Below are 22,249 nucleotides of genomic sequence, written 5' to 3'. Positions count from 1 at the left end.
ATCATTTGTTTTTCTAATATCTTACTTTTTTTGTTGTATTTTCTTAAAACTGCTTTGTTGGTTAAGGGCTTGTAAGTAAGCATTTCAATGAAAGGTCTACACCTGTTGTATTCGGCGCATGTGACAAATACAATTTGATTTGAGATGGTTGTTCATTTTCCTTTTTTCCCTATTTCCCTATTTTCGAACTGTGAACAGCAGCAACACGCAACAACGCGTCTAGTCGACCGGAAAACCACACGAAGAACAAAAAGTAGAAGAAGACGAAAAGCGTCAACTGATTTGATTGGCTAAATAAAATATCGACCGGAAGTTACATTGGAGGTTGTGAATTGAGAGGGATTTGGTGAAATTCAGTGGTCACGGTTCAATCTCCAAATACATTCCGGCTGTTTCTGTCCGCCTTCACATGATAATAAAATTCACAGGGAAGTAAAATACAATATATTAAATACAGAAATGTTAAACAGTGTACTTCTATGGAGCATTAGAGGCGTTTTGTTTGCTATAAACTAGCCATGAACGTGTTCCATTGTTTGCTAACCAGGCAATTGCTAACTAGCTGAAAGCGTAGAGCTTTTCATTAGCTGAAAAAAACACAAATAAAGCGGCATTACTTTTTTGACAAGTCAAGTGACTAGCGCAAAATGCCGGAGATAAAACTCATGCACATCGTGTCTTGCAGCACTGAAGACAATGTAAGTTTTCCAACTACTATCTAGACTAATTAACTAGTACAGTATTCGTTAACCCGCTTGCTACCTTCCTAACGTGTTAGCTAGCTAGGTTTGCTTGCTGTCTGATTGAGGCATAATGTCGACTGTCTAGCCCTTTATATATACAGTCTGCACATTGCTTTTTTTCAGACCAGAACATAATCATTGTAACAATACTGTACAGTATTTGCATACACCATTCGAAGTAGCTAGCTAGCTACACTTCCCGGTCATTTTTGTTGTTGTCAAAAATGTATCTACTTGAATTTAAACAGTAACTCCTATTTCCAGTGGTAACAACACCAGATGGCAATTGCAGTTCATGGGCTCCTAACTATTCTTGTTGTTTCCTTGCAGACTCACAAGGCTGACAACCTGCTGAGCTCGGACACATATAGAAAATGGAAAGCAGCAAAGGCAGGGGAGAAACAAACCTCAGTCATTATACAGGTAATAGGCTACTTCTGCACTCTGTTTTCATGGGATTGTCTAACAATTGACTGACTCAAATTCACACAGCAAATTTGAAGATGTTAAAATGTGTTGTGTGTGTGTTATATCTTAGTTTTGATTCTAGTCGGGTTAACACCAGTTGGATTTAAATTGACACAACCTGCAGTGAATAAATGGAGTGTTATTTGAATCACAGTGGAATCAACACCGCTTGTCATTACTCGATGGAGTTAATTTCCGTTAATTCCATCGGTTAAAAATACTTGGGAGTGGCCCATTTATATTCCCAGCTTGCTTTGTTACATGTTGATTTTTGGAATAGTTTGTTTTAATATATACTGTATGTTTCTGCATACACATTAATTAATTGATCTAAGACAAATAACATACATTTTCCTAAATTATTCCAATCTGTAAGTGGTTGGACTTATTACACCCGTACTGAGATGGTTGTTCCAGTTTAGATGTTTGAGGTAGTCTTGTTTGACGAGTTCTTCACCATAGCAGTCGTTCTGAATGCAAATTGTAGATAATCAATTGTTGAATATCTTCCCTATTAGGGGTGTAAAAGTTCATATTTTTAAACGAAATTGGCATCTTCAACCTTAAGGAAACACTCCCTAACTGAATAACTACCACTAACAGGTCCCGATCGTCGTCATCATAAAGGCAAAATAACAGTTTAATAAATACCCGACGCAACAATGCTGTAACGTTAGTAGGAGGGAAAAAAGCAGAGCAGCAGCTCAAATGTGAGTGACAAGAGGAGCAGGAAGGGGAGAGAGATTGCGACCAAGTCAACGTGCGCTGGTAGACTACTTATTGCTTGTTATTTATCATCTCATCTGATTACATCAGGGCTCTTCAACCCCAGTTGGAGAGCTACCCTCCTGTAGGTTTTTGCTCCAACCCCAGTTTTAACGAACCTGATTCGGCTTATCAACCAGATAATTATTATCATCAGGTGCTCTAGATTATAGTTGGAGTGAAAGCCTACAGGACAGTAGCTCTCCAAGAACAGGTTTGGAGAGCCCTGGATTACATAGTGCCTGTATTGACTGCAATCAAACCAAGAGACGCTAGATAGCCAGATGGCTAGCTAATGTTAGCTAAGCTAATTGAAACTACGTAACTTTAATTATACAGTTTCTCCCCTTCTTAACAACTCCATTCAGATTATTAAGTAGCAGTTTACCTGTTGGCTCTTGGTGTTGTAGTCTGTCCTTCTCATTTAGCTTCTTGTTCTGTCATTTTAATTCCATCTTCCATTGATTAGGCTCGATATCTACAAAAAAAATACAAAAATAATTGAACCTTTATTTAACTAGGCAAATCAGTTAAGAACACATTTTTATTTACAATGACTGCCTACACTGGCCAAACCCGGACGACGCTGGGCCAATTGTGCGCCGCCCTATGGGACTCCCAATCACGTCCTGCTGTGATACAGCGTGGATTCGAACCAGGGTGTCTGTAGCGACGCATCAAGCACTGAGATGCACTGCCTTAGACCGCTGCGCCACTCGGGAGCCCAGTGGCTAATAACTTGCCACATGGAGGTTCTAGCTCTGACTTTAGCCTAGTGCCAGTTTGATGACTTGTGATTGGACGACAAAAACGAGCTACACGTGCCACGTGAAAAGGAAGAGCAGCAGCAGCGATACAATTTTCTTTCCGTGTGAAGCGCCATGTAGACCATCTGCATTGTGAATTCACGTGAAATTTGATGCATTTTTCTTATAGTTTTAATGGAAAATGATAAATGTCTGTTAACTGACAAGAAAACATTTCCAATTGTCACATCCGTACTCCCTAAAGCTTGATTCCAACAGGAATGACAAATTACTTCACACATGCATATATAGCCCACGAGCCATGTTTTTCAGACCACAATGTTGGGGGGGAAACTAGGCCATATCTAAAGGCCTTATGGAATCTATAATGTATGGTCATAAAGGGTTTATAAAAAAGATACGGAATGGAGCTAAGCACACACAACATTCTAGACGAAAACCTGGTTCATTCTGCTTTCCACCAGACACAGGGAGATTCATTCACTTTTCAACAGGTTAATAACCTAAAACACAAGGCCAAATCTACACTGGAGTTGCTTACCAAGAAGACTGTGAATGTTCCTGAGTGGCCGAGTTACAGCTACTTGCAAATCTAGTTGTCTAGCAATGATCAACAACCAATTTGACAGAGCTTGAAGAAAACATTATTTAATTTTTTTTGCACAATCCAGGTGTGGAAAGCTCACCCAGAAAGACTCACAGCTGTAATCGCTGCCAAAGGTGCTTCTACAAAGTATTGTGTCAGGGGTGTGAATACTTATAAATGAGATATTTCTGTATTTAATTTTCAATACATTTGCAAACATTTCTAAAAACATATTTTCACTTTGTCATTATGGGGTATTGTGTGTAGATGGATGTGGGGAAAAAATCTATGTAATCCATTTTGAATTCAGGCAGTAACAATAAAATGTGGAATAAGTCGAGGGGTATGAACTTTCTTTAAGGCACTGTATGTATTGTGACATTGCATTGCCCTGTTTGTTTTTTCCTAGTTTGTACTAAATAACCCATGCTCTTTCCCCCATCGTTTCAGTTTGAGAAAGAAGAGCAGGTGTACAGCATAGACATAGGAAATGAAGGGTCTGCTTTTATTGAGGTGCTGGTGGGACACTCAACCTCTGTCAAAGACCAGGACTATGAGGTATGCCACCCCCTTACTGTATATTGCAGTACCTGTTTACCTCGCTGATATCTACCACACTGAATGCACTACCATTAGGTATAGTGTGCTGCTTAATTCCTAAGAGAACCTCTCACTGTCTCTCCCAGGTTCTGCTGGTCACGTCGTCCTTCATGTCCCCCACGGAGAGCCGTAACGGCACCAACACCAACCGTGTGCGCTTCTTTGGCCCTACCCAGCTGGTGAAGGCTCAGGCCCAGGAGAAGTGGGACCGCGTGAAGATTGTGTGTAGCCAGCCGTACAACAAGGTGAGCTGCACACCACTAAGAGAACTTTAGTGGACAGAGAGCTTTGGGTGTGTATATGATGCCACCTAAGTCATTGTAAACCAGGGTCATATTCATTAGGCAGCAAAAGGACTGAAACAGGGTGGGACTAACTACACGTGTCCAATAAGAAACGTCCATTTTTGTTTTCCATTGCGAAACATTTTGCTACGTTGTGCCCTAATCAATACAACCCTGGCGATGTGGTATTAGTCAAGTTATTTGAAAAATGGCATCTCTTACATTCAGTGTCTCAGCTAGGGTTTTGACGGTCTTGGAATTTGAGGTTACAGTAATTGGCCAGGCCAATGTACATGGTCGAGGACAGAATGAGGAGGGGGGTCGTCTGCTTCTCAATAAAAACCTATTTAAAATACGCTGTTAAACTTTGTTATTATCATGGCATATCATTATTATTATTATTATTATTAGGTTATTACTTATTAGTGGAGTCAAAATAAAGCTGTATATCTGCCTTGTCCTTTTCTGTTGGTTTTTCCTGCATATAAAAACATTCTATTCAGATCCTATTTCGACACACAAAATCATTGCAACGAATTCCGATGGGTTTTCTACCACTTTCCCCCAAAATAGTCGCATAACGTCACAATCTGTGCTGCTGTCATTCGATGGCATTGGCATATGACCTTCAAAGAGAGGACACTAATGAGAGAAATAATGTAGCCTAAACTTCTGAAAATAGGCCTTTTACAAGATTAAATCATGACAGGAGCGTTTTATTTATTTTTATTAAGGAGATGGAGTCCAGACAGGCTACTTTAGGAAACTTTCTGAATGGACATATAGGCCTATCGAGCCCCCACAGTGGAGGTGTCCATAATACCCATAAAACCTAGTGGTCAAATAGGGAAATTGTTCCAATTGTTTTTCCACCATTCATTTTTCCCATAGGGTTTTTTAGAAACACTTAAAATAAGGGCTGTGTTTCTTGTAGGCTTTACCCTGGGATGACGGTTTGATAACTCTCTTGGACAATAGTGACTTTTAGCAATATAATCACCTCTATTTACTCTCTAATTTAAAAGTAGACATCATGCAAAACTACAAATCCCTGTAAGCTCCTGTATGTCATCTCTAGCTGACACCTTTGCTAACAGTTGTCAATTTAAAACTTGCACAAGACAGTTCAAAGAATTGACAACTTTTTAAGAAATGTAGCCAATTTATTCATTGCTACATTTAGCTAACATTAGATAGTTAATCCAGAGATTCTTACCTTTGCCTCAATTCGTCAGTCTCGTCCAGGTCATGGTATTTGTAGTTCTTTATGATAGCCACATTAGCAGCTAATTAGCATTTCATTTTGGGGGGGTAAATACCGGCAAATATATTGATAAAAGTAACCTTGTCCTAAAGAGCTTTTAAAAAACTAGGCCTACCTTAAGCTTTCTGATAGTAGGCTATAATGAAGTAAAGTATGAAGGGGACAGCTATGATATAGTATGAAGATTAAATTGACACTCCTTAAACTAGAAACAAATACACGCAACAGCCTATTTATCTGCGACTCTGATTATCGAGGGGGATACTGTTAAAAATATTTTTCAAATATTGCGAGCAACTATTATAATTTGAGTGTATGTAAAAAATAAAATACAAATAAAAACTGACTTTGTTGACTTCCTACTCTGTGAGGTGAAGAACATTTTTGTTTACTGAGAAGCCCAGCTGGGCACTTTCCTACATTTGACATTTACAAGAAGCAGGACAAGTACACTATATATACAAAAGTATGTGGACACACCTTCAAATTAGTGGAATCAGCTATTTCAGCCACACCTGTTGCTGACGGGTGTATAAAATTGAGCACACAGCCATGCAATCTCCATAGACAAACAGTGACAGAAGGGTCTTACTGAAGAGCTCAGTGACTTTCAACGTGGCACCGTCATAGGATGCCACCTTTCCAACAAGTGTGTTTGTCAAATTTCTGCCCTGCTAGAGCTGCTCCGGGTGACTAAGTGCTGTTATTGTGAAGTGTAAACGTCTAGGAGCAACAACGACTAGAGCGGCATATCAGCCAGGACTGGGCCTGACCAGCGTAGATTAGTCTTTAAATTAAGAAAAGATTCCGAATCAAATTATACCATGCCAGATTGGAGAGGATTGGCGCATTGTCCATTCGACACAACATTACTGTATTATAGGCCTCAGAGCCAGAACAACCTTGTCGACTCCTGTTGCATAATTAATGAATAGTCAGACACTTCCAACCTTTTTTTAAATAACAATGTATTTATTTACTAGCAAGCAATGAAAACATCCATTTTATGAAACAAGTCCACACATCAATGTTTTTTTTTGCCACAGCCTATAGCACTCTCCACCCCCGTGCATCTAGAGATTAGCTGCTCAAACATCAAAGGAAACACTGTTAGCAAAACATTTGCTTATAATCATTAGTAAAAATTCCCGCTATTTGGTAAAGTTTATCTCCATGAAAATAAAGTTAATAAAACATTTTAAAATCCTAAAATAAATGTTGGCCTATTTTTTAATTGTTTTGACGGTTATTTTAATGACAGCCTTCATCAATACCGTCAGTTTTAATGATAGTCTTCATCCATAACCGTCAGCCTCACGGTTATTCAGTTACTGTCACAGCCCTAGTCTCAGCACAGTTCCTATTGTTCACCCTTATGAAAATGATTCAGATTGGAATGACATGATGACAAATGGCATTTTCTACCCTCAGAGCATAGCATACGGAGTGGCCTTCGTGAAGTTCCATTCACCATCAGAAAAAAGTGATCTACCAACCACTACACCACCGGTAAGAGAAGCTCAGCCGTCATCTTTAACCTTCTACATAACCCACTCTCCACTGAGACTGACTCAATAGACTCATTCACTATAAAACTATATCATAAAATCAAAATGCTTGCAGAGTTTCACTCAAGTTGAATTACACGTTTTCTGACCATTTAAAGTGATTTTACATATAAGTCCATATGCAACCATCTGTTGCACATATCCTGTAATATGCTCCAATGGGCACTGTTTTATTAGTTGGTGCTTGTCTTCCCCAATCATTTGGGATTGGCATATAGCTGGATCCACACAACAGATGGGCTAGGCTGTGGACTCATCTAGAGCGTAGACAACTTTTTTGCAAAACTTCCTTTGATTTGAGTGAACTAACTTGAATTCATACCATCAAAAATGATGTTTATGTACAATGTCCTGTGCTTTCCTAACATGACTGACTTGATCAGACGCTCTCCCAACACTAACGTCTCTTGCCCCATGACAGAAGTTGACCAAGCTTGGCCAGTTTCGGGTGAAGGATGAGGCCCCCTCGGCTTGCCCTAGTCTTCAGCCAGGCAGCCTCTTCTTCAACAGAGAGAGCACCTCCAAAGGCAGCCCAGCGCTCAAGGGTACTACTACTGTACTCAAGCTAAAGGCCTAGTTACAGCTGATTTCACATTGCAGGTTTATTAGTGCGTATTGATGTGGCGTGATTGAGTGCGTGAGCGAAAAGCACCATAAGGTCTGCTGGTGGGGTGAGAAATGTGAAACTATATTTCCCAACTTCTCTCACAATCTCATCACCTCTTCTCCCCCACAGTTTCGCAACAGACTGAGAAGCTCAGCTATGCAGCTGCCGCCCTGCAGTCTGGGTCTGGGTCTGGCCACTCCTCAGCCCCACCGTCCTCCAGCTCTCCCACACCACAGGTAAGGACCAAGGCTTGGTGTGTGTCCCTAATGGCACCGTAATCCCTATATAGTGCACTAGTTTTGACAAGCGCCTTATGGGCCTTGGTCAAAGGTAGTGCACAATATAGGGAATAGGGTGCCATTTGAGAGGCATACCATATTGATTTCTTTAAAAAGAGGTACAAGGTGATTGTTCGGTAGACTGCATCCTCATAGCTAATGTTGTATAGATTTAATGTAAACATTGTAAATCATCAATAATGAAAGGAGATGACACAGTATGGAGGTATATGTTTGGCTTGTGGCACATTTTTTTTCCAGAGGCTCAGAGAGAGATCATTCTTTCAAGCAAGAGGCGATATTACTCACTTATAAATGCATTTGCATAAATGTAAACATAATTAGGACCTGCATTTGTTCGCTTGTTTTTTCTCTGCTCATTTTTGTCGATTATCCCACTTCTAGAAATGATAAGCAGTTTCAGCAGTTTTTGAAAAGCAGCTTTGCTCTTTGAGGACACATTTCTGTCATGGTTTTACCATAAGGACAAATTGCTTTATCCATCCTCTCCTATTTCCTAGGCACCAGTGAAGAGGAAGTTTGAGTTCAGTAAAGAGCGCCGGTCTGCCCTCGCTCCGCCCCCCTCAAAGAAACCCAGCCCTATGGGCTCCCCTGAACTGGGCACTACCACCCCAAAACCCAAGGTGAAACCCAGCACAGCCAGTACTCCCAGCCCCAGCACTGACAAAGGTAAAGACACCCTGCAAGTCAGTCAGCCAGCCACTCACTGACTCACTCTACACCTTTTTCACCTATGTTTGTGTGAATAAAGTAAGTTTAATAAATCAATGCAAATACCCTGATAGAATATATAACTATTTTCCACTCTCCTCACCTCTGTCATACTTTCACCCCAGCCTCCCCTGCCCAGAATACCCCAGACACCAAGAAGAAGGAGAGCCTGCCCAAACCAGAAGCCAAGTCCAGACCCAAACCCTCCAAAGCCCAGTCCAGCTCCTCTGAGGCCCCTGTTCCCCTCAACAAGATCATGGAGGGGGTGGTATTTGTGCTGAGCGGCTTCCAGAACCCCTTCCGGGGGGACCTGAGGGACAAGGCCCTGGCCATGGGAGCCAAGTACCACTCTGACTGGACCCCTGACGCCACACACCTCATGTGAGTGGAAGAGATGGAGGGTGCTGGAACTGGGAGGTTGTAGTTTGGGAAATACTCCTTAGTTGGGTTCTCATTGTAATCTGAATACATATTGGTCAATTAAAGATGCATGAAAATGGTAATAGAGTGAGGTTAGCACATATTGGAAACAGGTCAACAAGAATTTTGTGGAATACAACCAACAATGGGGCTAGTATTATAGTGGTGTTAATATTTTTAGAAGTAATATTATCAAGTATAGTCTCCATATCATATACATCCAAGATTAGTGTAACTACAGGAGTATTACAATAACAGCATGGAAAGCAAAGCAGACCGTGTGACCCACATTGGCCTAATCACGCTCTCCCATAGTAGCAGTGGGCTGTCCCTGGCTTCCGTCCAATGCCTGCATCCCATAGGGCAACGTATTTATTGCACTATACAGGGAATAGGGTGCCATATTTGGATGAAGCCACGGTCCCTTTGGACTGTGGTCGAAAGTAGTGTACGATATAGGGAATAGAGTGCCATCTGGGATGCTGCTGTGCTAACCAAGGGTTTATCATCTGCTTCACCCAGCTGTGCCTTCTCCAACACCCCCAAGTACATCCAGGTGAAGTCAGCAGGGGGCATCATCGTCCGGAAGGAGTGGGTGCTGGACTGTCACAAGAGGAAGCAGAAGATCTCCTTCAAACAGTAAGGGGAGGGAGGGGGAGACTGAGGGAGGCAGAACGAGGGGGAGGCAGAGAGAGGGGAGGATGGTCAACTCAGCAAAAAAAGAAACGTCCTCACTGTCAAATGTTAAGTTCGCTGGAAAAAAACTTGTAAATATTTGTATGAACATAGCAAGATTCAACAACTGAGACATAAACTGAACAAGTTTCACAGACATGTGACTAACAGAAATGGAATAATGTGTCTCTGAACAAAGTGAGGGTCAAAATCAAAAGTAACAGTCAGTATCTGGTGTGGCCACCAGCTGCATTAAGTACTGAGGTGCATCTCCTCATGGACTGCACCCAATTTGCCAGTTCTTGCTGTGAGATGTTACCCCACTCTTCCACCAAGGCACCTGCAAGTTCCCAGACATTTCTGGGGGGAATGGCCCTAGCCCTCACCCTCCGATCTAACAGGTCGCAGACGTGCTCAATGGGATTGAGATCCGCGCTTTGTCTGGCCATGGCTGACATTCCTGTCTTGCAGGAAATCACACACAGAACAAGCAGTATGGCTCGTGGCATTGTCATGCTGGAGGGTCATGTCAGGATGAGCCTGCAGGAAGGGTACCACATGAGGGAGGAGGATGTCTTCCCTGTAACGCACAGTGTTGAGATTGCCTGCAATGACAACAAGCTCAGTCTGATGATGTTTTGACACACCGCCCCAGACCATGACGGACCCTCCACCTCCAAATCGATCCCGCTCCAGAGTACAGGCCTCGGTGTAACGCTCATTCCTTCGTCGATAAACGCGAAATCAGACCATCATCCCTGGTGAGAGAAAACCGCGACTTGTCAGTGAAGAGCACTTTGCCAGTTATGTCTGGTCCAGCGATGGTGGGTTTGTGCCCATAGGCGACGTTGTTACCGGTGATGTCTGGTGAGGACCTGCCTTACAACAGGCCTGCAAGCCCTCAGTCCAGCCTCTCTCAGCCTATTGTGACAGTCTGAGCACTGATGGAGGGATTGTGCGTTCCTGGTGTAACTCGGGCAGTTGTTGTTGCCATCCTGTACCTGTCCCGCAGGTGTGATGTTCGGATGTACCGATCCTGTGCAGGTGTTGTTACACTTGGTCTGCCACTATGAGGACGATCATCTGTCCGTCCTGTCTCCCTGTAGTGCTGTATTTGGCGTCTCACAGTACAGACATTGTAATGTATTGCCCTGGCCACATCTGCAGTCCTCATGCCTCCTTGCAGCATGCTTAAGGCACGTTCAGATGAGCAGGGACCCTGGGCCTCTTTAGTGTCCTAAGTTTTCATAACTTTATGGTTCATTGAACAAGCATGGGAAACGGTGTTTAAACCCTTTACAATGATCTGTGATGTTATTTGGATTTTTATGAATTATCTTTGAAATACAGGGTCCTGAAAAAGGGATGTTTTCTTTTTTTGCTGTGTTTATAAAAAGTGAAAGAGAAGAGACTGTGGTGTTGAAAAGTCTGCTTCAAATAAATGAGTTCTTTGACCCATTCTCTATCAGAAAGCAGCCATTATAACGCTCTTTGAATTCAGCGAATTAAGTGAAGTTCGCAGTTAATGGTGTTTATAAAAACACCTATTGCCAAGGCTTTACCTGTACCTATGCAGCTCACTGAAGAGTGTTCCCTTGAAGAGTTGAAGCCTGCTGTGATAGACTGATTCCAACTTCCACTAATGATTCTTGTCACTACAAGCGGCCTCAATGATCTCTCTTCAATCAAACCTATGTGTATTGATTCTCGAGTTAGTCAAAGCAAGGCCTCAGATAATATGAAAAGGGTATTTGAGGGTTTCTTACCGCTCTTCAAAGTGAAACTGCCTTTCACATAAGGTCTTCACTTCTTGTCTGTCGCCTGAGGTGAAATCACTGCTTCCACGGGTAGTTACCAGACCTGGTTTCAAATACTTATTGTATTTCAGTAAGACCTCATTTCAAATACATTTCAAACAAAGTATTTTGACAAATATTTTTTTGAATACAAGTTGAATTTTGGAATTTATTTGGAAATACGTTTGAAATGTATTGACATGCATTTATAACTACTTATATTTAAAGTAGTTGTTTTGGGCTGTGTATTTCAAATTACTCAAATACACAGAAAAGTGTATTTTCCAATACTTACACAACAAAAATATAAGCGCAACTGCAACAATTTCTAAGATTTTACTGAGTTAGTTCATATATGGAAATCAGTCAATTTAAATAAATTAGGCCCTAATCTATGAATTTCACCACTGACAGGGGTGCAGCCATGGGTGTGCCTGGGAGGACATAGGCCCACTCACTTGGGAGCCAGGCCCAGCCAATCAGAATGAGTTTTTCCTAAAAAGGGTTCATTACAGATATAAATACTCCTCGGCACCCCCCTCAGACGATCTCGCAGGTGAAGAAGCCAGATGCAAACGTCCTGCGCTAACGTGGTTGTGACAACTGCACATTTTAGTGGCCTTTTATTGTCCCCAGCACAAGGTGCACCTGTGCAATGATCATGCTGTTTAATCAGCTTCTTAATATACCACACCTGCCAGCTGGATGGATTACCTTGGCAACTGAGAAAGGCTCACTAACAGGGATGTAAACAAATTTGTGCACAAAATTTGAGAGGGAAAAGCTTTTTGTGCATCTGAACATTTTTGGGGATCTTTTATTTCAGCTCATGAAACATGGGACCAACACTTTATAAGTTGTGTTTATATTTTTGTTCAGTGTAAATATGCATGTATTTGAACCCAGGTCTGGTACTTTCTAGTCACCTCCACCATATTTTTCTACACTGTTCCCTACTCCTGTACAATGCACAAATTTTCTTTAGTCTGACAGTATTGACATCATGTCTCTGTAATTGGCCCTCGTAAACAAATGAATATCAGCTCATCTAATTCGAAAGCGGTTTGCCGAATTGATCAAGTACTGTTGTAAGAGGGTGTTGCGGAAATAAGTCCAATTAACACTGTTGAGCTATTAACACGCTAATTGTGTGTATTTTTCTCTGCGTTAGCATCAGAATTCTACATTGGGACGCGCACACACACTACCACCATTATTTGGCTATGTTTACTGACCACCTCTGCTGGAGACTGCTTTCCATCTCCCTCTACCACTCCTTTTTGTATAGAGAATCCCTCATGCCTTCCACTCGTCTGTCCTCGTTCCTCATCCATCCAAGCCATCCCGTCTCCATTGTGCAGCTCTTGTTTGGAGTGCGGAGCTCTAATGATTTATTTCTTATTTAAAAGCTGCATCTGCTATGGATAATTAAAGGGTCCACTTCCTTTGAAGAATAGTGCTCGTACACACACACACAGACACACATACAGAGATGTAGACACATGCATACTCAAACACAGAGACAGTCTTTACACGCTCATACACAAACACACAGCCCAACTCAAACCAGAAAAACACTGTTATGCATCTAAATGTTCTGTGCCTTTTGTCCTTACGAGAACACTTCAAAATGAAAGGAGGGAACAGAAAAGAGGAGGGGCACACGCTAGCACACTTCCCTCAAGTGGCATCAAGATAAACCGGCAACAAAATGGAATGAATGGGGAATAAAAAAGTAAACTTTGTTAGTGTAGATTATTGAAGGGTCCGTCCGTCGGTAACATCTGAAGTGCCTCGGAAACCTTTTTAGATTCCCTTTTAGCAATCACAGACCTAGGCCATGTCCCAAATTTCACTCTATTCCCTAAATATTTTTTTTTCTTTACCATTATTACCTTAGATAACTAGTGTTGTGCATATAACCATTTTCTTCCGGTAAAGCCCTTGACCTTTTCATAATTGGAATTTTCGCAAGAAAGGAATTTTTTTTCTGATAATATACAACTTTATTCCTCCCCTCAGATTGTGCATAATTTCCCGCAGGAGGCCTTTTGGTAGGCCATCATTTTAAATGAGAAGTTAAATAAAGTTTAAATAAAAAAACATTACAAAAAAATGATTGGAGCAATTATGATCGTATTGACCATGAATGGATCCCAGTGCTGTCGTCACGGTTACGTCACCAGTAGAGGTGAATTTGAATACAATAGCCAATTGAATACAGTGGCTAGCTAATCAACATCACAATGTTAGTCCACTATATTTTTGCTACTTTTATTATTTGATATTTCGTCGGCCCTTGGCTCGTCATTTACCTGAATCAACAATCAGATATATTGATCAATCTGATTTTATTGTAGAAGTAATTCATCAAAAAGGCACATTAACATATTAAATGTGCTCATGGTCATACAGTAAATGTTTTGATCTGCTTTGATTCTTTTTTTGGCCCTGACATCGAGACTAATTCTTTTCCCACACAATTCAGATGAAATACTTAGCCTTCCGGAGACCTCTGAGTGCAGAGGTAAACAAATCACTCTTGCGCACTGCTCTCCATAGAGGGAGTATAAGTTTTCCTTTAGGACCTACCCTCTGGTAAAGCTTTGAGAATTCTATTCCTTAACTCAATTCAATACATTTCCTTAGGTAATTCGCCACACTGCATATGAAGTGAAGTGTCCTAAGAGGATTGAGAAGCTCCGTCTCAGACCCCGTCTCTGTAAGCTAAGCATGTAGCCAGTCGTGTGTGTGTGTGTGTGTGTGCACATGCTACACAACATTAGGAAACCCTCTACTCTTTCATTTTCCAATCTAAACAGTGCTGTAGGATATGAGGAATCAAAGCACAGAATAGAGCGGTAACCGTGTGAGTAGTGATGACCCTTGATAGCCGTCTTAGCGGTCGTCTTGGTGACTTGAGGGGCCGGAGAGTGTGTGTTTGTGTAAAAGGTAATGCATCTTTGATTGAGAATGATGTGTGTGTGTGTGAGAGGGTTAGCAACGCCGCTGTCGAGGCTGAGGCTCCATTTCATCTGGGTGCCACAGCCACACGCTGTTCCCCGCCGCCCCTCCCTCTCTCCTCATCCAGACTTATTGTTTTATTCCGTAATGTATTCGCTTCAAGGACGGCCTAATCTAATGCGATTTAAGCCACTAACATTTTTCATAGTGCACATTAGCGGTTTAGTCATGCCTGAGTGGACCAGGATAAGGGCTTTCCCTTAAGGGCACTGCCACCGCACTGACACCACACTGCCACGCTTGCTCGTCATAGGACCCTCTCAGTCCCTTTCTGTGGGGTGGCTCAGAGGGGACTGGCACCCCTTGATAGGTGTTGTAAAACCTATTTACTGGTGTGAATGGCTTGGTTCCACATCAAAAAGGGCATTTGTCTTGTCAGCACATGACTTTGATACTGCAGTAGAAAGTATGTCATGTTCTATTGGTGGTACGGAGGTAGAGGTTGAGAATAGATCTAGGCCCAGTAAATAACGTGATGTCAAATCCATATACTTGGTTTAGTTTGACTGCCTTATGAATTCCTCACGGAACTTAGCTCTTCAGATTCCAGGTAGTGCATAAATGTGTTTCCACCCTGTCTGCGTAGTAGCACTTTAACATTTGCAAAACAACATGTACAATTCCATTTACAATAGTGTATAAAATATATATTTACTTTGGAGCTGGAAAGATAAACCGACCACAGCGATCACTTATCCCAGGCATTTTGGGGATATCGTTCATTACAGTAAGTAGCCTATGCTAAGGAAATGTGAAGTTTGAAATTAAATACTTTTTGTTAATATGGGTGATTGTTAATGGGACACGCGATGCACATTGTTAAACTTATCAATCTATTTATCGGTATTGCATCAGTTAATTTATTTTGTTAATTTTTATTTTGTTACATACTGCAAATACGTAATTGTGAGGGACAGAACCACCTCCAAGTGTCAAACAAATCCACTTAACAGGAAGAGGGAATTATGTGGATGCATTGACTGTTTGCTGTCCATGGTGCTGTTTTCTGGTACTGTGTGTGTGTGTGACCTGTGTCTGGCTAACCTTTTTGTGTCTGTCTGGAACATGAAGTACTTTTTTGCACCCTTCAGATGTTGTTCTTCCAACATTTGAACCTTTGTGTAAAATTCCAGCCAGTGTGATCGTTCCTTTGCTGCCCATCTAATGGGAATCTTCTTGTTTACCCAATCAGATATTTTCACCACTTATTGGTTTGCTTCTTTTCCCCTCACCCCATTTTTTGTATTTCTCTATTTTAAACTATCTTTTTCTTCTTCCCGCATTTCTCTCTTTCTGCCAGGTACCTGATGGGTGGAGCGGAGTCCAGCTCAGAGGGGAGCGACGATGAGGAGAGTGAGGAGGAAAAAGAGAGGAGGGTATGGGATTCTTAAACCATTCCATGACCTAGCAGTATGCCGTGACATGATTGCCTAAGAACAAAAACACAATTCTGCTTCAAATAATTGTAATGGTTCTGATTTACATGATTGTATTTGTCCTATTCCCACCCCCATACTGCCCTCTCCCTCGTTGGCAGACTCCACAAAAGAGGAGAGAAGAAGAACGGCAACCCACTCCCAGAAAGACCCCCATCAAGAAAGAGGAGGAGGATTTGTATGGTGGTTCCACAGACGCAGATGAACCAGGTTTCCATTATACACACTGCCATTAGAGCTGGGATGACAAACCTCAAATGACTGTGATTTTGCTGCACAACGTTCCTGCAGATGGTTCTAAAGCCATTTGGTCAACAGAAATAGCCTATGCATTATCTTGATTCCCGTTATAAAACTATCTTCCTGTCCCTGTTTCGCGGTCGGCTGCTGACTCTCACTCCCTCTTCCCACTGTGCGCATGGTGGAGGGAGAGATGCATTCTGAGAAGCACAAGCATTGCTCAAAACGCTAATGCAGAAAACTACTGTTCTATACTGAACAAAATTATTAACACAACATGCAACAATTTCATTGAATTTACTGAGTTAGTTCATATGAGGAAATCAGTCGATTTTAAATGAATTCATTAGGCCCTAGTCTATGGATTTCACCATGCCTTTAAAAAAAAAGGTTTATCCTAAACATTGAGGCTGTAGTCAAACCAATCAGGATCACTTCAGATTTTCAGTGCAGCACTGATTTTTAAACAAACAGAACATATACTAATTTACGTGGCAGACATTATTCTCACCACTTATTTATAAACTTGAGTAAATCATTGCTGCCAGTTTTCTCATGAGCTAATGGTGCTCTCATGAGCTAATGATAGCAGCTGAATCACGTGTATCAGAATGGAAGGACCCTGACACGGCGTTGGAAAGGGAGGAGAAAGGAACATATATACTCTCTGGCTGTACTCGTTTCCAGAGACTTGTTTCGTCACCTTTTCTTGCCAGAGCCGTTATTGCCGTAAATGTTTTTCTTTGACCGTGTAGTGAATGGAATCGCTCAGTCGCCTTAATACATGTTGCTCAAGTGGCTAGCCGAGGAAGAAAGAAAGACCACTAAGACTGAAGAGGATGGGAATGAAAGACTGTGATATGGACAGAGGAAGACAAGTTGGGATCTGATGCTTTAAAGAATTGCATGGAGGGACGGACGGATTGACAACACCGCCGTAAAAAGGACATGAAGAGAGGGATGCGTGTGGAGAGGACAAGGGGAGCGAAAGAACGGAAAGAAGCACTTGCGTAGAGCAATCGCTGCCGAGAGACTTGTGCATGATTCTAATTGCTATGGTAATGCAAGGCCACGAGTAAGTGGTCCGGGCGCATTAGTGAGACGAGAACGTCTTTACTAACCCATCACGTACCTCAAAACATGAAAGAGGGAAGAAGAATGAATTGCGACTGGGTGCATCTCAATAGTCTAGAAGTAGCTTATTTTCCTTGTCTCCATCTGCACTGATTGGAAAATACATATTAAGAATATTAAGGAAACCTAGCCTTTAACTAGGGCCTAAATACAAGGCCTTTATATTTTGGAAGAGCAAAGCTTAGAGGTATGGGTAAAGCACTTACAAACGTTTCTACAGCATAGTATAGACTAATATGACCCGATGTAGGTTAGTTAGGTAAGATGTAGGTTGCTAAGATGGTCTGCCTGATGTAGGTTATGTTCTTCTGATGTAATATGTTATTCTCCTGTATCCCACAGGAGATGAGTCTGGCATGGACACGGAGGATGAGCTGAAGAGGTAACTAACACCATCAAATGAACATGAGTGGGATATTATTAATATTTGACTGTCGCGGGTGTCGAAGCCATTCCTATTGCGGTTCCTCTGGCTTGACAGTGCCTCTGCCCTAGCCTAGTCTCAGATCTCTGTGCTATCAGAGTTGCCCAGTGACCGTAGGAGTTGCCCAGTGACCGTAGGAGTTGCCCAGTGACCGTAGGAGTTGCCCAGTGACCGTAGGAGTTGCCCAGTGACCGTAGGAGTTGCCCAGTGACCGTAGGAGTTGCCCAGTGACCGTAGGAGTTGCCCAGTGACCGTAGGAGTTGCCCAGTGACCGTAGGAGTTGCCCAGTGACCGTAGGAGTTGCCCAGTGACCGTAGGAGTTGCCCAGTGACCGTAGGAGTTGCCCAGTGACATTTAGGAGTTGCCCAGACAGCACAAAGGTCTGGGACCAAGATAACTTGATCCTCATGTTGGCGGGAGTAGGTAGGTTGGATTTTTTATATTTATTTTAGAACCTTTTTCTCCCCAATTTCGTGTTATCCAATTGTTAGTAGTTACTGTCTTGTCTCATCGCTGCAACTCCCGTACGGACTCGGGAGGGGCGAAGGTCGAGAGCCATGCGTCCTCTGAAACACGACCCAACCAAGCCGCACTGCTTCTTAACACAGCACGCATCCAACCCGGAAGCCAGCCGCATCAATGTGTCGGAGGAAACACCGTACACCTAGCGACCTGGTCAGCGTGCACTGTGCCCGGCCCGCCACAGGAGTCTCTAGTGCGTGATGAGACAAGGATATCCCTGCTGGCCAAACCTTCCCAAAACCCGGATGACGCTGGCCCAATTGTGCGCTGCCCCATGGGCATCCCGGTCGCGACAGAGCCTGGGCTCGAACCCAGAGTCTTTGGTGGCACAGCTAGGACTGCAATGCAGCCCGGGAGGCCCAGATTGTTCTCATTTTGATTCATCATTTGATTCATTAGTTATTTTTGTTGTAGAGCATCAATACAAGTTGAAAACTCTGCCATATTGAAATGGTCTTGCATCAAATATTCCCCTCGAGCTCTTTCAGTAATCTGAAGAGAGCCTTGTTTTGTATGTGGGCAGAAATGTCTGGTTCTGTCTGTTGAATTTGTTGTGCAGCATCAATGAACAGGTGTGGTGTCTCTTCATTCAAGGACACCAGCAGAGCATCAGTCAGTAGTTTCGTAACCCCCCTTTCATAAACAACTTTTCTCTCTCTCGTCGGCAGGGTAGAGAGCGAGAGTCGGCAGAAGAAAGGAGAGAAGGATAGAAAAGGAGTGGAGGAGGAGGACCCTTTTGGAGGGTCGACTGACGAGAACACTGACGCTGAGGCCGAGGAGGACGAGCCCATCCCTGAGCTACCAGGTCTGTCTCTGTTTGTCTGTCTGACCTTGTTTGCCTCTCTCTGTACAGTCTGTGCTGGCTGGCTGTATGTGTCAGTTTGTTCTTGCTCATTATTCATGTTATTCTAAATCAAATAAGTACTTTTCTGTCAGCCACACTGGTTTTTCACAACGCTCACAAACGTCAGGTTGTCAAATTGCAGACAGTTTTTTTCTCTTTTTTTCCCATCAGTGATGAACAATGAAGATTACTGTAATGCTATGCAGGGAGTCTTGCTCTCATGCTCATCTTTCATTTTCTTACTACCCTTTTTAGATTTCCTAACTGGAAAGCGATTTTTCCTTTACGGCAAGTTCCCCAACAATGACAGACGCCTACTCCTGCGTTACATCATCGCCTTCAACGGGTAGGGAGAAGAAAGACTCCAGAATGAGAGTAGGGCAGATTTTCCTGTAACAGTAGTACTTTACTAGTACTTTTAGAGGTAGTACAAGTGATCAGTGGATGAGGGCTTGTGTGTCATTGTACCTTTTCTAAAACAGTGTTTGGATCTCAGACGAGACAGGTAGCTTTGGCACTCTCTTGAACCTCTTCCCCTCCCCATATCTCTCTCTTTCTTTGTCCCCCTCTTCAGGGCGGTGGAGGACTACATGAGTGAGAAGGTCCAGTTTGTTGTCACCAGTGAGGGATGGCACGACTCCTTTGAAGACGTGAGTGTGACCTCCCTTTTGTTTCCTTGAAAGACCTCTTGATGTTACGCATACACACAGACGCACACAAATATAAGAGTGATACACGAGAAGGCAAGCGCACACTCACACCACAAACATGATTGTGTAACACACAGACACTTATAAAGGGTAATGACTCCAGGGAGTTAGAAAGCTCGTCATCTATGTAACGTGATCAATACATAGTCTGCTCCCAAAAAGAGACAAATGCATCATGATATTTTCCTCATTGAAAGTCTTGAATGAAATAACTTTGACACTCTAGCTACCACATGACTGTCTTAAGTGAAATAATTAGTACATTTTTCCTGGATTAGGTTTATTTTAAAGATCAGATTCTAGGACATGGAAACTATTTTGATGCGATGTTTACCTACACCGGGGCCATTTTTTGTACATCACTGATGTTTGATCTGATATTGGACGTGTGTGGTTAGTTGCCTTTTGATGTAGGTCTGTTACACGGACATCTATATTCCACGGAAGCTCATTTGCAATGGAAAGTGCCTCTGCCAAGTCACTAGCTATTGAAATATATATGTTGTTGAACTATTTGCTGTCCCCTTTTAAATATTGGCTGGCGAACCCTCATGCCCTCAAAGGGTTCAGTCTCTACCCCTTTATAATTAAACAGTTTCCCACCTCCTGATATATTTTCCCCTTTCTCTCTCCCACTCTCGCTTTCTCTCTGCCACAGGCACTGATGGAGAATGGTAATTTAAGCTTTGTCAAACCCACATGGATTTTTGCCATCAACGATCGACAGAAGACGCTGCCATATCAGCCCTACACTGTTGTCCCTTGAGACTTGCATTTGCCAACGTGCTCACACACACAAACACACACACAACAGTATTGTACCTGTCCAAAGGGTAGGAGAGGTGTACATTGAAGCCATAGACATTAGCTCTTCTCAGATCCCTAGGTAAATGAAACCAAGCAACGTGCCATTTTGGTACAAATGCCTTAACTTTACTTGAGGCCATCCAGAGAGATGGATGAAATGGTTTCCCTACCAGAGATGGAAATCTTCAAAGACTTATCAGTACTGGTGCACAAAAATAACTCCCCTATCTGTCTCGCTTTCAGGGCTTTTTAAAACAACATATCTCTGCTTCACCTCCACTACCTCAGGGTCCATGTCGAAACTCCAGTTATCATGTCCTGAAAAGCCACTGGCTTTGATAGAGGGGAGTGTATGAGTGTTAGGAGCAACATAAAGAGACCTAGGTGTAGCCGGAATGGCACCCTATTCTCTATAAAGAGCCCTATGGGCCCTTGTCAAAAGTAGTGCACTACATAGGGAATAGGGTGCCGTTTACAGGCGTAAAGGTGTTTGTTAGTTATTTAAGGTCACTGACAATCGAGGCCAATGACCACGAAATATGAATAGAAAAGAAGGCCTTTGTCCTTGTTGCTGTGTAGGAATATGAAATAGGCTTCAAGGTTTGGTTGGTATTCCTCTCATCTTGCATCTTGCAAGTCCGCTTTGGGCAAATGCATGGGATTGTAGTGTAATTTGTAGCATGTAGAATTACGTGTACATTTGTTTTATTCATGTTGTATGCTTTTTGAATTGTAAACCGAAACTATTGTGTGAGGATCCAATAAGTCCCGTTTTTGCTTGTTTTTTTTGTAGGTATGTGTGATGTGTTCATCATCCTTATTTTTCCTGTCTGGATTCGACTTGTTTATTACAGCATCTTAGCTTTGCTTTCAGATTCTCCCTCCCCCCCCAAATAAATATTTGATTAATTAAAATAATGGATTTTTAAATGCTGTTTCCATCCCTCCATTCTCTATCATCTCGCACCCCTCCCCCCCTCTAATTCAGTTCTACCCATGTTTCCCTCCCCTGGGCGTCTGGGTCCTCTGCTCTCCAGTCAAGGGCATTAGGGTAATGGAAGAAGAGCGAGGGAGGAGAGGAGAGAAATGAAGATAAAATGTTTGAATTCTCTGCCATGATTATTTTGAATGGAAATCATTTTCAGACTTTTCAGATTTTTTGTTGTTGTTGAAATGTCAGTGGTGTGAGATGAATGCATACAGTTTTAAACATTCATTACCTGACCTGACACAACATACTCAACATTGTTAAAGTTGAAATGCCTTTTTTTTTTTTTTTACAAGCCTTTTAGGAGTTTATACTTAATTCCATTTGGACCACCAGATAGATTCATAAACGTTTCAAAGCCTTTCTTCATTGTATGGTCTCATATTCCTCATATTTGGCATGTCCTTGAAATCGAGAGACCGGTAGATCTGAGAGTTTATCATGTGCAAAGTAAGGCCCTTTTCACTTCATAGTGTTGTCTATACTGTTTTTCTTTAGTCTGATAGGCTATTTCCTAGTCAAATATCGACATTTTATAGCTATATGGCTACATTCTGATGTACATTG

General features: G+C 42.3%; 1 protein-coding gene across 1 annotated transcript; it reads left to right on the top strand.

Moving 5' to 3' along the window:
- Positions 1-313: 313 nt before the first annotated feature.
- Positions 314-21,973, top strand: LOC109909610 (DNA repair protein XRCC1). Its single transcript, XM_020508634.2, has 17 exons — positions 314-698; positions 1,074-1,166; positions 3,780-3,887; positions 4,016-4,174; positions 6,909-6,986; positions 7,467-7,590; positions 7,782-7,888; positions 8,452-8,620; positions 8,788-9,043; positions 9,605-9,721; positions 15,878-15,953; positions 16,115-16,223; positions 17,730-17,769; positions 19,002-19,138; positions 19,433-19,523; positions 19,752-19,827; positions 20,546-21,973. The coding sequence occupies exons 1-17, from the start codon at positions 648-650 to the stop codon at positions 20,651-20,653; spliced, it is 1,899 nt and encodes a 632-aa protein (XP_020364223.1). The 5' UTR covers positions 314-647; the 3' UTR covers positions 20,654-21,973.
- The last annotated feature ends 276 nt before the right edge of the window (positions 21,974-22,249 follow it).

This window comes from Oncorhynchus kisutch, linkage group LG2, assembly GCF_002021735.2.
Source record: "Oncorhynchus kisutch isolate 150728-3 linkage group LG2, Okis_V2, whole genome shotgun sequence".
Classification (NCBI taxonomy): domain Eukaryota; kingdom Metazoa; phylum Chordata; class Actinopteri; order Salmoniformes; family Salmonidae; genus Oncorhynchus; species Oncorhynchus kisutch.
Note: the sequence above shows the minus strand (reverse complement) of the source record. Positions and strands in the feature narration are given on the sequence as shown.

What these genes read in the sequence shown, in the direction of transcription:
- LOC109909610 (XM_020508634.2), top strand. Translation starts at nt 648, where the DNA reads ATGCCGGAGATAAAACTCATGCACATCGTGTCTTGCAGCACTGAAGAC. An exon ending in TACCAACCACTACACCACCG is followed by an intron (nt 6,987 to 7,466) that starts GTAAGAGAAGCT and finishes GCCCCATGACAG; the next exon opens with AAGTTGACCAAGCTTGGCCA. An exon ending in CACAGACGCAGATGAACCAG is followed by an intron (nt 16,224 to 17,729) that starts GTTTCCATTATA and finishes TGTATCCCACAG; the next exon opens with GAGATGAGTCTGGCATGGAC.